Below are 15,932 nucleotides of genomic sequence, written 5' to 3' on the forward strand. Positions count from 1 at the left end.
AGGCCTATATTGTAGTTATGGATATTCACATGTTTATTTACAGAATTTAGATGTGTTCATTCTGACGACTATAGAATATAAGGTGCTGTTGTGCTGAGTCTGAGTATAGCGAGTTTAGTGCTTATTTATTCATTCACTGCCATTTGCAGTGTGTAGTGCTTTTATTTATTTTAGCCACGATGCCTCGTAGAATCATGACTATAAATGAAACGCAATTGGAAATGATACAAATATTCTCATATTTATTATTATTCTTAATAATAAAGCCTAGGATGTCTGTAGGATTGATGTGAACGCAATCACCTCGGATTCCTCATAAATTCAGCCCTTGCGAACATGGGCGCACTCCAATCTGGCCTACCTACAACTGCATTTCCGCATTCTTAAATCCTGTTCTTAGATAAGAACAAATCCCAGATAAGAAACCATTCAGGAATGCCAGAATTGTCCCTGGAACTTCGTAAGTGGAGTTAAGAAGAAATTTCTTCTTAACTTTTTCTTAACTATGTTCAGGAATGAGGTCCAATGTCATTGTAATCCAAGTTGGATGCAACGTCCTTTTCAATTGCAAGGATTGCAAGTCCACACAGTCTCTCCTGGGACATGGTAGTCCGCAAGTAGTTCTTCATGAGTTTTAAACTGCGCTCCCCAGACGCAACTGTGACAGGACGGTCAACAAAATTCTCAGAGCAATTTTACAATTAGGGAAGGTTGCATCAATCTCTTTAAGAAAGCGCAGTGTTTCCAGTGAAGTCTTAAAGTCGTAAAAAACAATACTAATCTGTCATCACGTAGTCTACCATTAGGCTATGCTAGATTTTAGGTCTATAATTGACTATTAATGAATATGTTTATCACCTTCCTCAGGTGGGCGGACATTACCTGTGATGTCATGGAGGAGGAGGAGGAGGAGGAGGAAGAGCACAGAGTGGGAAGGGCCAAGAAGTGCGAATCCAGGACGGAGGGAGGCGGGATGAGTTGCACTCTTCAGCCCCTCAGGCTGACTTCCTGTTACAAGCTGTGGCTGGAAATGGAGGCAGAGGAGGGGTCTGTGAGGTCGCGACCTGTGTACATCACGCCCATAGAAAACGGTGAGCTGTCATCAAGGTTTGTCTATTAATGCCGTCAAAGTGTAGTCTTGCACTTTGGCTTCAGCACTAGATGATGCTCTTGGTCACTTGTTTAGAAAGAAGATGCACTTGTGAGTTTTGGCAAGTAGTAGTACACTGACTACCTGCGTTGCAATTATTGGACGTCGCTTTGCATAAAAGCATCTGCCTTGTGTACTGTTGTCTTTGTGGGCATTGCCGTGTATGGTTGTGTCTTGAAGTGTGTTTGTGGTTATTTATTTTTCACCTACGTGTACAGAACTTTGGTGGATCTTAGTCGTTTTAAACATGCTTTATAAATAAAGCTTGAGTTGAGTTGGAGTTGAGTAAATGACTGTAATGTCCTGTATTCAAACCATCAGCATTAGTTAAAGTATATGGCTCAGACCTTTTCTACAGACCAGTCCAGTTTTGTAAAGTCCTTTGTGACATTGCATGTTGAAGGGACATGAATTTTGGGCCAGGTTGCTCTTGGAAAAGAGGTTTTTAATCTCAAATCTCAAGTCTTTTACCTGGTTAAATAAAGGATATTGATTGATTGATTGATTGATTGATTGATTGATTGATTGATTGATTGATTTAATCAAATTTGATTGGATTTTGATGAATCTCTGCTCCCTCCGGTCCTGTAGTGAAGCCCCAACCTCCTTCTCATGTGAAGGCCGTGGTCCTGCCCAACAGGGTCATGAGGCTGGCATGGGTGCCCCCTGCCCTGCCCTCCTACGAGCTCCAGTACCAGGTCCGCTACTCCCACACCGCTGTCCGGGCCCAGCCAGCATGGCAGGTGAGCAGGAGCCTGGCGCTGCGACCCAGAACCTCAGCTGGTAGCGGCAAATGAGATTCCACATTCAATCTCCTGTGCGGACCGGCACGGAATGTCATGTACTGGTACAGTCTGACATGGAACAACACATTTCAAAGCTCTGATCAAAACCTATTTTGGGTAGATTAGGTTCTTGGGCTCTGTACAAAGACTCCACCCCCACTCGTAGATTGCGCAAGTTATTGGACATCTTTTTCCAATTAATGATTCCGCTTCTAACTCGAAGAATGAGTGGATATGTAACGGTACATAAACAGGATATTTCTTGGAATTGCTGAGGTAATTCTGGCATGCTTACAGGAGCTGGGGCCTCTGAGTGTCCCGTCTGCGGAGGTTCCGGTCTCAGATGTGTGCGGGGTGTACCGGGTCGAGGTCCGCTGTATGCACGCCAATGGTACTGGCTACTGGAGCGACTGGACTGAAACCTTCTACTCCACAGCTCTCAACGGCAGCGGTAGGCCGTCATTTATTTACGTGGTCATTTCATGTGACCACCTTGTAATGGATGACCACACACACACGCGCACACACACACACACACACACACAACCACAAACAGTGACGGGACTGTACAAGCAGTAATGGCCCTGGTCTCTCCTCTCAGCACCCAAGCAGGGTCCAGATTTCTGGCGAGTTCTTCGGGAGGACCCTGCCCCGAACAAGACTCACGTCACTCTGCTCTTCAAGGTACATCTAAAGTGAATGAACCACTGTACAGTAGGGCTGGGACTTTTGCCCCAAAATCATATTCGAAGTTCGTTTATTTATTAATAATAATATTCGAATATATTCGAATTATTATTAATAATATTTTTACCATTAAATTCTTACAGAAAGACCTACCTAGGTATTAAAATAAAGTTGTGCACATTCTGTCCACTAGTGGGCATTGTATCATAGGCAATATCGATAAGCAATGATGTATTCTATTAATACATCCATGGTACGAGTTCACGGGTGGGAATGGTGCGTTCGTTTGTGGTCGGAGGTGGCAAGTCGCAAGTGGCAAAATACCTACCTCCGACCTGTGTGCATTCGAGCTATAGCGAATGATATGATGATGATATGATATGATATTGACGTCAGCCGGCAACTGGGGGCTGAGAAACATATCCGAATTTGCGACGAGGAAGTGCGAGTTCATGCGGTGTTTTATTTAATCATTCCTAGTAGCAAGTCGCAATTTGCCACCTCCCAGTTATAAACGAACGCACCAGAAGTTACGGGTTTGACTGCCATTCCAGAGTATTTTCACGTGTAGGAGGTCGGAAAAACACGAGTTACGGGTTGCCTGGAACGCGCCGTGCTAACTAACGTCACCTCCTACAGGAGCCCAGGTGTCCAAGCTTGCTAATGAGCTCGCGATTGCAACTTCACCAGGCGTGAAAAACCCTCTGAATCTGAATCAAAAGCAACGTTTGCTAGCCAACACATTTACAAAAAAATATGCCTATAACAGGTTCGAATATTAAGGGCTGCCTAATATTCGTTCGAATACCAGTATTTCTGTCAATATTCGAATTATATTCGAATCCCGAAGTTCGGACTCCCAGCCCTACTGTACAGCTGTTTCTTAGTTACTTCATCCTAATGTAGTCTGGAATTACTAGAATTTATACTAGACTGTATAAATAGCCCGTCAGAGGTAAGGGTGTGTGTCCACAGGTAAGCTGTATGTAGCTGAACAGCGCCAGGCTTACAGCAGCTTAGAGCGCACTAGAACGTTTAACTAACGTTTGCTGTCTCTGCAGTTTTGCCAAAAACCGACCGTTGTCGTCGTCAGAACAATCTTTTACAGCCTGCGCTCTAGCCCAAAAAGTTCAACTTTTTTCAACTGCAAAAAAAGCCTCAAGCTCATGGCACTGTAGCGCTAAAAGTGCTTGGAACACAGCTCTCGTCTCTATAGCGCCATAGAGCTCATTAGAATAGAAAAGAATAGAATATAACTTTATTGTCCACCAAGGTGGAAAATTGTCTTCGGCTCACCATACATAAAAAACAACAACATAAGAAGCCAAAAGGCCGTTAATAAGACAAAATATATAAACAGACAGACAAGGTAAGTTAGACATTAAAGCAGTTCATGTCTCTGGTTTTATCTTGTTGGTCCCTCAGTGGAGTTGAGGATGCTAATGGCACTTGGGATGAAGGACTTCTTAGAGGAAATCTATAGCACCTCCCAGAGCTCAGAGGAACTCTATAGCACCTCCCAGAGCTCAGAGGCTCAAACTGACTGAATAAAGGATGAAAGCTGTCTGCCAAGATGCTCCTGGCCTTCTTCCTCGTCCTTTCTCTAAAGAGTGTGGCCAAGGGCTTTTGGAGTTTACCCACTATCTTGCTGGCCATTGAAACAATCCGGGAGAGCTTGTTCCTAGATCTACAGGTCAGGTGTAGCAGGTACACCAGCTCTAAAATCTCCTGACGAACACTGAAGCCACGGAGCCTTCTCAGAAGGTAGAGTCGCTGCGAGCATTTCTTAAAAACATACTCTGTATTATCAGAGAAGCTCACCTGAGAATCTAAGACTGTTCCAAGATATCTGAATTCATTTACAGTTTCAACCTGTTGACCAACGAGTGAAACTGGCTCAGTTACAAGATCCTGTTTGGTACACATGATTAGTTCTTTGGTCTTAGACACATTGATTCCCAGCTGACTTGTGACAGCATGATTCAAAAGCCTTAGTGTAGGCCAGGTAGGCAGCTTCACCAGGGGGCCGACTAAGGCCATGTGGTCAGCGTACTTTATCAAACGACAGTGTTCTACATTAATCATAAACTCATTTGTAAAAAGAGAAAATAAGAAAGGGTAAAAGATGGAGCCGTGTGGGCAGCCAGTACTGATAGTCACTGTATCTGAGATGCTCCCACTGACAGAGATCCTCTGCGGGCTAGAAAGGAAATCTCTAATCCAAAGTATTAGCCCCTTATTCACACCTAGATCAGCTAGCCTTTTCAAAAGGATATGTATCTTCATCGAGTTATAAGCCAAACTAAAATCTACAAATAAAATCCTTGCATATCCTCTAGGCTGCATGAGGTGCTTAGTTACTGTATTGAGGAGAGTCAGAGCAGCATCCTCCGTGCCTCTATCACTCTTATACGCGAACTGCAATGGATCTAGCACACTGGCCACTGTGGTGGAAGAGTGGTTGGACAGGACTCTCTCCATAGTTTTACACAGTATGGAGGTTAGTGCAATAGCTCGAAAATCATTCGGTATACTTGTGCCCGGCTTTTTCGACAATTTCTACAATTTTTTGACAATTTCCATGAAGGCACAGTACACATATCTAGGAGGGATTTTGTAAACACTCCCTTCAGTTGAAAAGCACTCTTTAAGCAGACAAGCTTTCAGACCGTCGGGGCCAGTAGTCTTATTTGGCTTCAGTTTAGAAAGACTAGCAGCAACATCCTTCTCTCTGATGACTATTGATGCTCCTGTGGGGACACTGTTGCATATCTCATCACATTCTTTACTGTCATCAACAGTGTCAAATCTACAGTAGTGGTTATTCAACTCATTAACAAAGGCTAGGCTGCTGTTTACAGGGCTGTTACACTTTTTGTTGGGTCTGCCCATTAAAGTGTTCAGACCTTCCCATGCCTGTCTTATATTGCCGGTTGCAAATTTATTCTATTTTATTTTTAAAAGCAGTTTTTGCCTTAAGGATCCCTCCCCTTAGCTCTCTCCTTTTTTCACCCAGCAATTCTACATTATGTGGTGGCTGGACTCGGTTGACCTATGACATTTGGACACTCACAAAGTACTATTATAACACTTCAGATTGAATTCACCAGTAGCCTACCACAGGGTTCTCCTCCCAAGGACCAACACAATCACACAACCTTGTCAAATGAGGACATGAAATATAACAGAGTAGAGTAAAAGAAACATACTTTATTACCTTACAATTGCAGCAAAGGGACGGTTACACAGAGACACAAGGGGTATCTGTGCAAGCGCGCCGACTAGTATCGGAACGTTCTGTATATACTATTCCACACAATACATTGGCGCATGACTACATGTGTGAGTACCTGATTGGTTGAAACCTTTATCTAATGCTAGTCCTATGGGCTAACTACTTTCGTTTTCCATTCAGCCGATGTGATTAGGGTGTTCTGTTAGTTACATCTTACTGCAACACAGACAGGCTTTTCATTGTGAGGTGTCCTTGGCAGTCAACTTATCTGCTACTGGAACATGGATAATAACAACTTTTCATGCGTACTGTTTTCTGGAAAAGTACAGTGTACAGCAGTATTGAAGCTTAACTAGGCCTAAAAAGGCAGGCCTTGTATTAAACAACTATAATAGCACTTAATCAAAAATACCTTTCACATTTCCCCCCTTTGATCCATACTATGGATCACTCTACTGTTAACATTACTGGTGAATGATGCTAAGCTAAGCTATCAGAATGGGGAATAACAGAGTACTTGAAAACACATCTAAATAGCCCAGTGACTTTAAAACAGAGTATAAAACATAATAGAACATAGTTACTGTACTCTAACTAGTACAATCATAAAACAACAGTTTAAAATGTCAAGAATGGCATGAGTCTTTAATAGTGAAATTTACAACAGTATTATTGCTTTTGGGTTGACCCTATTGGTCAGTTGCTCAGCTTCTTGGTGGTTTGGTCTTCAGGACTCCAAGAGTCCTCTCCGGTGCTCAACCTTTAGGTGACTGCCAGCTGGTCTGTCACTGTAGGGAGGTGCTTGTAGCTCGACTAGCAGGGGCCACGGCTCTCGTGTCTACCCGAGTTAGGAGGTCCCCGTGTGGGGTGTATGTCAGTTATCAGTGTCTGGAAGTGTATGTGTATGTTCAGATCTTGCCTGTTACTGGAGGATCACTCCAGGGTAGCCTCATGGTATTTCTGGAGATCCCAGGCCTTCTGCTGGGCTGGGGACAGGGAGGCTTCTTCATCCTGCAGCAGGACCATCTCGGTGGCGTCTGCTCCCAGGGTGGCTCAGGTTGCTTTGGTGATGAGACACTTGCAGATAGGGATGCCACAGAACACTAGTATTCCAATTAGAACCAGGACACTCACGATCATGGAGACTGCTTTCCCCGCCCATCCAGAGAAGAACTCGGTCAGCCAATGTAGGTCTCCTCCGGTGGGGGCGGTCTGGCTCAATACTTGTTCAATCATGGTGGCGCTATGTTTGAGATAGTTAGTGACATTGTCTTTGGCGTCTGGGATAAAGAAACAACAACTTATGCCTAACATTTTGCATACTCCACCTTCCCTGGCGGTGCTTACGTCCATTCATATTGGGCTAGGTGGGCGGGTGGCTTTCACTCTCTCTGGGGTCTCCTAGGTGGTGGGGTCGGGTCCTCCTCTTCTGGGACCTCCTATGGGTCCGCGGGCTCTGGGACTGGTTGTTCTTCCTTGACAGGGGAAAAACGGGGAACAGAAGGAATGTCAGTTTGTGGGGTGTCGGGTCCCCCCTTTGTTGGTGACTCTGGCTCACACGATGGGAAGTCTCTGGTGGTTTCCTCTGGGATGTCTTCCCCTCCAGGTTCCTGCTGGTCCTAGGGTGTATCTGTGTCTTTCTCCACAGACCCACCCATACGCCAGCATGCTCTTAGGAGTGGTTATAGCTCCCCAAGGACAGGTTACATTGTGTGTGACATTCCGATAGGTTACCGTGCAGTTGGGGTTGTGGGCGTCGACATGGATCTTGGCTCGTTCTGGTGCTGACAGGTTACTGGAGGTGGGCTGGTTGCATTGTTCCTGATCATTTGGTCAATTGAGAGAACACTTAGAATGTCAAATGGTGTGGTGCAATTGATCTGATTGATCTTCTCGAGGGCAGTGGTGGGTCGGGGGTTGACAATTTTTTTCTGCTGTTTTGTGTGATGCCTGGGCAGTACCAGGATCGGGTAAGGATCTGACTAATCCCCCCTTTGGCGACCCAGATGGGACTAATCCAGTTGTTAAAACCAATCTTTCACAATTACCAGAGCAAAATGCTAGCTTCCTTTCATTTACACAGCTTTTCAGATGTTTTGATACCCAGGACTTGTTGTTTGGAAATATTTTAACCGTTTTAGTTTCAGTCACCATGTCCTCACAGAATGTGATGTATGACGTGATAGTGTCCGTGAGTTCATCAGTGTTCATTCATCGTTGTTTACCCATTGTAAACAACGAGATTACAGAGCTAGCTTTAAAATATAGCTTGCCGGTGGACACGCACCCTAAATCATCTTTTATATTGTGAGTTACAGTATATAACTGACAATAAGCCTAACATTTCCCTCTCCTTCCCACAGCATCTCCCCAAAGTGGAGTCTCTCTATTGCGTGGAGGGCCTTGTAGTGCAGCACCAGACCTCCGGGGGCGCTGTGACTACGGAGCGTATAGGCCTGGTGGCCTCCCATACGTTTGAGTGGAGGGAGGAGGTCCACACTGTGACCGTGAAGGCAGAGAACCATCTGGGGTCTTCCACTGACAACATCAACATGACTCTGGACAGACGCAGCAAGCGTAAGTCACTGACAGGGATTGAGAAGGACTGTGAGACCACTGAGTACACGCATTCCTAGCCATTAAATAGGGCTAGGAGGCACACAAGCTGACTATTTGATTTGAAATGCTGACAGATAACGTATTATCTGGAACTGTGACCCCCAGCCCAGTTGGGGCTGGGAACGGCCCATTCGTTCCACTGTGCCATTGATTCCAAGATAAACCACGCCACAAAAAAGTCAGATAGTATTTTGAAGATCCACGCAAAACTTTGTCCGTCACAATTTGACAAGGTTTGGAGACAAAATGATTCTAGTCAGGTCTGAAGTCCTAACTGTACCTCCTGGTCTCCTGCCACGGAGATATCAAACGGACATAAGAGCATGCTCATGTCAGTTAAAAGCCTGATGGTGCAGTCAAATCATCCATTATCTCTGGGATGGGCTCTTCAGTGCAAAAGCCCTAAATGATTCCCCGCAATACCTTAATGGAAGGTAAAATTGTTCTCTGCACAGTTTTATAGTGCACAGGCTTGTTTGTGTATCATCAGTCTGTTGGGAGCGTTTGTTTGTGTGTAGTTGTCCTACTCTGCCCATTATCAACACTTCCATTATTGTTAATTGGCTTGGCAGAAGCTGCCTTGCTCGGATATGAAACATTTCCGGAAAAACCAACTGTTCAAGGCAGGGAACACTGCCATGTTGATTTATGCAGTTATCTGGAGTTGGAAGGAACATTTTAGAGTAGATCACCATGTTCTCTCTCTCTCCCTCTCTCTCTCTTTCTCTGTCCAGATCGCAGCTTGTGTTCATTCAGTGTCTCACTAGTCAATAGCAGCTGTGTGGGGCTGTCCTTACTCCTGTACCCTAACAGCCGAGTGCCCCTGTCCCTGGTTGTTGTGTGGTCCAGTCCCCGTCCCCAGGACAGAAGCAGCCAGGTCACAGAGGGCAGGTCTAGGTGGGCCAGAGTGCCCTTCACTGGCCGGCCCTTCTACCTGCACGGTAGGTTCTCTGCCTCCCCACCATCACATTCATACATGGATAAAATCATTTTAATGTACATTAACACTACTGGGACCTGTTTCACCTGAATGCCGCGATGTTGGCTGCAGGGTTGTGGCGCCCTCTAGTGACGGAACACTGCTATGCCTCCACCTATTACGAAATCGAATTTCTTTGACTTATTTCACAGGTGATTTCTATGGCTCCGAAGAGTTTGAGTTCACCTTGTATCCAATATATACTGATGGAGAAGGAGTGCCATTGCGCACTAAAGGTAAGCCACAGCACCAGAGGAACACAGCCAAAGCAAAACACCAGTGGGTTTCTACAGTAAATATTTGCTGTGGGTAATCATATTGTGATTGTCGCTGTATCTTTTCAGCCAATAGAGGGGACCCTGCTGCCTACATGCTGCTGATGATCATCTCATTTCTCTCCGTTGTCCTCTTCGTCACTCTGGTCCTCTCCCAAAACCAGTAAGGTTTTACTAGGTTTTATAATATTATAGTCCATGTGATTCTCAGTAATATTATACTCCAGTATAATATTATACTCCATGTGATTCTCAGTAATATTATACTCCATGTGATTCTCAGTAATATTATACTCCATGTGATTCTCAGTAATATTATACTCCATGTGATTCTCAATCATTTTATACCCCACGTGATTCTCAGTAATATTATACTCCATGTGATTCTCAGACAAAGTCGGGCTTTACGTTTTTAACTTGTATTCACATTGATAGCAGATCCATCATTGCAGCCTCGGTGTATTGATTTAGGTAGGACAGGAATGAGTCAGGCCATGAGGAGTTGAAACCATGACGTTTTAGCAATGAAAGATCGTCACGAGGGTGCTTTTGTGCCTGGATGGTGAGAGAGAGGGGGAGAGAGGAAGAGGAGAGGAAGAGACTGATCTTTTGTATTCCCTCTGATCCCCAGCATGAAGAAGCTGGTGTGGAAGGACGTCCCCAACCCCAACAAGTGCTCCTGGGCCCAAGAGCTAGACTTCCGAAAGGTGGGAACAGATACTCTCTCCCTACACAAACGTTACTCACACACACAGAGACCAACCAAACCCATGCAGTACACAACACAACAATTGCCCCTGCGCCCAAAATGAAAGTGAAAATGGGTACTAACCACTCTCCTCCGTGTCTCCGTCTCCAGGCCGAAACCATCGACCACCTGTTCAAACACCCAGACGGCCTGCCGGCCTGGCCGCTGCTCCTGGTCTCTGAGACCATCTCTGAGGTGGTCATCGTGGAGAAGACTTGCCCGTCCACCCCAGACCCAGTACTGTCCCTGTCCCTGTCCCCTGGTCTCGTTCTGGTGGCAGGGCAGGACAAGGGCGACGACGGCCGACACCGAGTTCCCTCTCCAGCGCTCTGTGTGGACTCAGCAGGGTCCGGGACTGGTTCCGAGACTGGGTCTTGGATCCTGGAGGACATACAGGCTCCGGACCTCCCCGGGACAGCAGAGAGCTCCGCCCAGTCGTCCGTGACCTACGCCACCGTGCTGCTCTCCGACGAGCCCCGCCTCCTCTACAAGCAGGGCGGCGGCAGCAGCTCCAGCGACGAGGGCAACTTCTCCGCCAACAACTCCGACATCTCCGGCTCCTTCCCCGGGGGCCTGTGGGATCTGGGGACTTCCCGGGCCCGAGAGTCGGACCCGCGGCGTTCCTGCTCCTTCAACTCCGTGGAGGAGTTTTCCGAAACTTGGGAACAAGAGGACGAGGCTTTGGGAGGAGAGAGGGAGGGAATAGAGAATGACCTGTATTATCTGGGAATGGACGGTGAGGAAGAGGGGGAGAGTGAGGAGGAGGAGGAGGAGGAGGGGAGGGGGAGGGAGGAAGAATCCGAGGCGATGCTTCTCAAAGAGGCGGCTGTGGGAAGAGAGGCCTCTCATGTTGAGTCCAACCCCCTGCTCGGGCACGGGGACTCCGGTTTGGACGAGTCCGGGGAAGAGGGGTCAGGAGGGGTGGGGGGCGGCGTCCCCCTCTACCTGCCCCAGTTCACAACTGCTCCTGGCATGCCTCTCATAGCCGAAGCACAAGACAGTGCCCTCCAGCTGTGAGCTGTGGTACTGCCCCACACACTGACGTCCATTGATACTGCTGCTCAGCTCTGACCTGGAAGGAGATGGAGGTGGACCAGGGTCTGTGTACAGCCACTGGAAGGCCCATCACGTTGAGGAACTTTATGTCCATCTCCAGACTATAGAGCCATATTGCTACAATGCACTTTGAGTCTAAAATGGAGGTTCTCATCCAAGAGCCGAGATGAAACCTTCATCCAGTGCTGTTCTTTCTCTCAGGAACATAAAACTGTGATGAAGGAAGGACTTTCAGATAAATTATAAAAAGGGAAAGAGGCTTTTCTTTTACTGGCCAGGTCTTTGTTTTCTTTCCACTGTAAAATACAAGCACACATGGGATCTGGCTTCCCAAGCAGGAGAGACTGATCTGATAGGCTAGGCTAACTGTGCTGCAGATGGATGGTGTGATCTGATAGGCTAGGCTAACTCTGCTATAGATGGATGGTGTGATCTGATAGGCTAGGCTAACTCTGCTGTAGATGGATGGTGTGCAAAGCGCAATCATCAGATGATCGATTGGTGCTTTGGGGACATCTACTGTAGCCTGCCATTTCTGTTTTGGAAGAATTGCCTTAAAGATTAGCATTTGTATTGGCAAAGCCATCCACGATGAATATCTCTTGTTGTATACTGTCGCTACTGTGTCTGAAGATTTGTTACAAAATATCTGATATTATGTGCCATCTATTTTCAATGTGTGCCATTTTCTATTGAAGGCTGTTAGGAGGACAGAGGAATGTTGGCCATTTGCATCTAATGGGAAAAAAAATGCAAAGGCGTTGAGTGAAGTGCAATGTACATTCAGATTTCTTGTCTATTTTTATGTTGTCAAAATAAAATATTTATTGTCAGCGTCATTGATGTACTGACAAAGAGTTAAAGGCTGTTTTTGTCTGGGGTCAGAGTCAGAATTCTATCACCTTATGGTTGCTGGTGGGGAGTGAAACAGCGATGCCTTGGGGCCCTGTCATTGTCACAAACCAGTAGGTTATTTATTGTCCACTACTGACACAAGAGACAGCATTTTCCTGGTGCTTTAGACAGATAACCATAATCAGAATTTGTTTATTGCCATGCAGTTTTTCAACGTAGACAATGAATTTGCTTTCTGCTGTGGTGCATAAAATGGAGACAACATTGGACAGGGTGAAGGGACGAGACAGGACAGTGCAAAGAGCGAGTACAAAATGCTAGTTACAAAAAGGATATGTTAAGAAAAAGAACAATATACAAAAAGGAGTGCAGTCAGGGAAAAGGACAAAATCATTCAGCCGTTAGACAGACGTGACACACGGGGATAGGCTACTGTGATATAAGGAGGTGAGTGAGCCAGCTTCCAACAGCAAAATAACTTTAGTATTGAGGATATAGAAGACCTTAGTAAAGGTAGGAGTCACAACACACACACACACACACACACCCTTTTCTGAAATGAGATTTCTCGTCACATTCACATCTTATCACATTCAAGACAGTCTGCCAGACCACCGGTGGGCTACAAACATGACAAGACCCCTCTGGGAACTCTCCATTGGAGTCTGATTGGAAAAGATCAGGGGATGCGTTTCCCAGATTCGCCGAACTTCTCCGCGCTACGACGCTTCTCACGGTATACCTTGGCGAAGGGACAGTTTTTCCTACGAGTGTTTCCCAGACTATCCCTTAGTGGGCGCCTGAAGATACATCGTTAGGTCCATCCCAAGATACATCGTTAGAAGAGCTGTCTCTGGGCGCGGTGCTGAAAAAAGAATCGATGCCGCACACATCGATGGCCATTCGTGAAGTCACAGAAATGACGTGCCAATATAATACGTGTTGTGTAAATCATTGTTATTTCAGGTTAATATTACCAAAAAGGAAGTTCTTCCTCCGAAGCTCATCTGCGAATATATCTAAGAGTCAAGGCGAGACCGCGTGATAGTCACAATGCATAGCCTACATTGCATCAAAGTAAATATACAAGAAAGAACATGGATCGGATCGGGTCATATAAGCTTCGTCTGGGATGTCTTGAAAGGGCAGGAAAAAATATGAAAAAAATGAATGATGATAGGCAATGATGATCGCAAAATGAACACTAATTTAGTCATCATACAAACTAAGGTATATGAATAGCACCTGTGTCGGTAGCATTCCCATGTTAGAATCCACGCGGATACGATGACTAATTAACTCTATCAGGCACCGGTGTGGGCGCATGCGGCCTATAAAAAACCAAGGGTAATTGCACACATTGAGCGACATGGCAGATACAAGGCCACGGCGACGCGCTATCCCATTCACCAAGGAGGAGCTGCTGGTCATGCTGGACGAGGTAGTGGAGCGGAAGGCGGTGCTTTTTGGCGGCTTCCGCACCGCCAATGCGAACGAGTTTAAGAAGGCCGCCTGGACCAGCATTGCTGCGCGGATGGCTGCTTCCACTCCCGGGCCACCCAGGGAGTGGACAGTCATCCGCAAAAAGTGGCAGGACTTCGACAGCCAGGCGAAAAGTCGTGGGGCGGCGGTGCGTAGAGAGGCGGGGAGGGCCGGTGGTGGGCAGAGCACCGTGCCTCCCCTCACCCCGGAGGAGGAGAAGGCGCTGGCCATCATCGGCCCCACAGCCTCCCAAGGCATCACTGGTGGCATGGACGTGGAGGCTGCAGAGGGCCCCTCCCAACATCGGTCACCCCACCCCTCCCACTTCTCAGCTGAGTCACCCCACCCCTCCCAGTGCTCAGCTGAGTCACCCCACCCCTCCCACTCCTCTGGAGAGGACACCCCAGGGTCCGACCGCTCCACGCGCTCTCCCCACACCTCCCACACCCCCCGTGATGCCCCCCCCCCCAGTGAGGGGCAGCCACACCCCACGGATGCGAGGTGGGCTGGCCAGGTCGCAGACATGTGAGAGGCGTGCTCTGCGACTGCAGTGTGGAGCTCCTGGAGGTGGAGAGGCAGCGGCTGACTGTGCAGCGGGACCAGCTGGCGGCCAACACCAGCTACCAGCAGGAGACACTGCAGCTCCAGCGTGAGAGGCTGGATCTGCAGTACAGGCAGCAGGCCCCTGCGGAGGCACAGTTTTAGCGGCCCTCCATCTCCATGCCCATCATCTTGCCAACCCCAGGTAGGCTAAGTGTGTATCTTGTACACTGTCTATTCCCATTCTGCATGCATTCCATTCAATGTCTCTAATTTAATTCTCCTCCCTTGCAGATGATCCAGAGGCCTGAGACACTGCACACACTCACCACACCCCGCCCACCCACCACACTACACTGCACACTCACACTACATGCACTCACCACACCCTGCCCACCCACTACACTACACTGCACACTCACACTACATGCACTCACCACACCCCACCCACCCACCACACTACACTGCACACTCACACTACATGCACTCACCACACCCCGCCCACCCACCACACCACACTGCGCACTCACACTACATGCACTCACCACACCCTGCCCACCCACTACACTACACTGCACACTCACACTACATGCACTCACCACACCCCGCCCACCCACCACACTACACTGCACACTCACACTACATGCACTCACCACACCCCGCCCACCCACTACACTGCACACTCACACTACATGCACTCACCACACCCCGCCCACCCACCACACTACACTGCACACTCACACTACATGCACTCACCACACCCACCCACCACACTACACTGCACATTCACACTACATGCACTCACCACACCCCGTCCACCCACCACACTACACTGCGCACTCACACTACATGCACTCACCACACCCCACCCACCACACTACACTACACTTCACACCACATGCACTCACCACACCACTCATCCTCCATGACCTTGAAGGCTATACCGGCGGGGGGGTCACCCCCCAGCAGGTGCAACCATGCTGGGCAGGTTTCAGGGTAGAGGTCCTTCCTATGTGTTGCTACCTTGTTGTGGTGGGAAGGCTTCAATCAATCAATCAATCAATCAATCAAAGCTTTATTTGTATAGCGCATTTCATACCCAGAGGCAACACAACGCGCTTTACAGAGAACAAGGGAGGTGGGCAGACATCCCACCCCTACATATTCCAGAGGGAAGCAAAAAAACTAATCACCCAGGGGCCAGATAAGTGAGCTGTAAAAATTCTTCCCTGACCCCTCTCAACGAGGCGATCGAGCAAGCTCCTGGAGTATGTTTGTCTACCGGCTAAGAACATTTATAGAGCAATAAATAACATTAAATTACATTTTCAGAGTAAGAGAGGCTAATAACATCATAGGAGAGACATGGCAAACACTGGTGTATGTCTGTGTGTGCGTGAATGTGCCTGGGCCCAGAGAGAGGCAGGGGTCAAGGGTAGGATCGGGGTAGGAAAAGGATACGGATCCGGGTTAGGGTGAGGGGAAGGGGATCTGAGCCCAGGACTGGTGTATGTCTGTGTG

The 15,932-nt window shown here is 47.5% G+C and overlaps 1 protein-coding gene across 1 annotated transcript in view; it reads left to right on the forward strand.

Annotated features, from left to right (window-relative positions):
* Positions 1-12,364, forward strand: part of lepr (leptin receptor) — a 36,195-nt gene extending 23,831 nt beyond the window's left edge. The window contains exons 11-20 of the mRNA XM_084436445.1: positions 868-1,091; positions 1,742-1,893; positions 2,233-2,386; positions 2,537-2,619; positions 8,221-8,434; positions 9,211-9,417; positions 9,608-9,691; positions 9,800-9,893; positions 10,362-10,437; positions 10,590-12,364. Of these exons, the coding sequence (XP_084292571.1) occupies positions 868-1,091; positions 1,742-1,893; positions 2,233-2,386; positions 2,537-2,619; positions 8,221-8,434; positions 9,211-9,417; positions 9,608-9,691; positions 9,800-9,893; positions 10,362-10,437; positions 10,590-11,495 (2,194 nt within the window). The 3' untranslated portion in view covers positions 11,496-12,364. The remainder of the gene's footprint in view (positions 1-867; positions 1,092-1,741; positions 1,894-2,232; positions 2,387-2,536; positions 2,620-8,220; positions 8,435-9,210; positions 9,418-9,607; positions 9,692-9,799; positions 9,894-10,361; positions 10,438-10,589) is intronic.
* The last annotated feature ends 3,568 nt before the right edge of the window (positions 12,365-15,932 follow it).

Source organism: Borostomias antarcticus (genome assembly GCF_949987555.1).
Source record: "Borostomias antarcticus genome assembly, chromosome: 3".
Lineage (NCBI taxonomy): Eukaryota > Metazoa > Chordata > Actinopteri > Stomiiformes > Stomiidae > Borostomias > Borostomias antarcticus.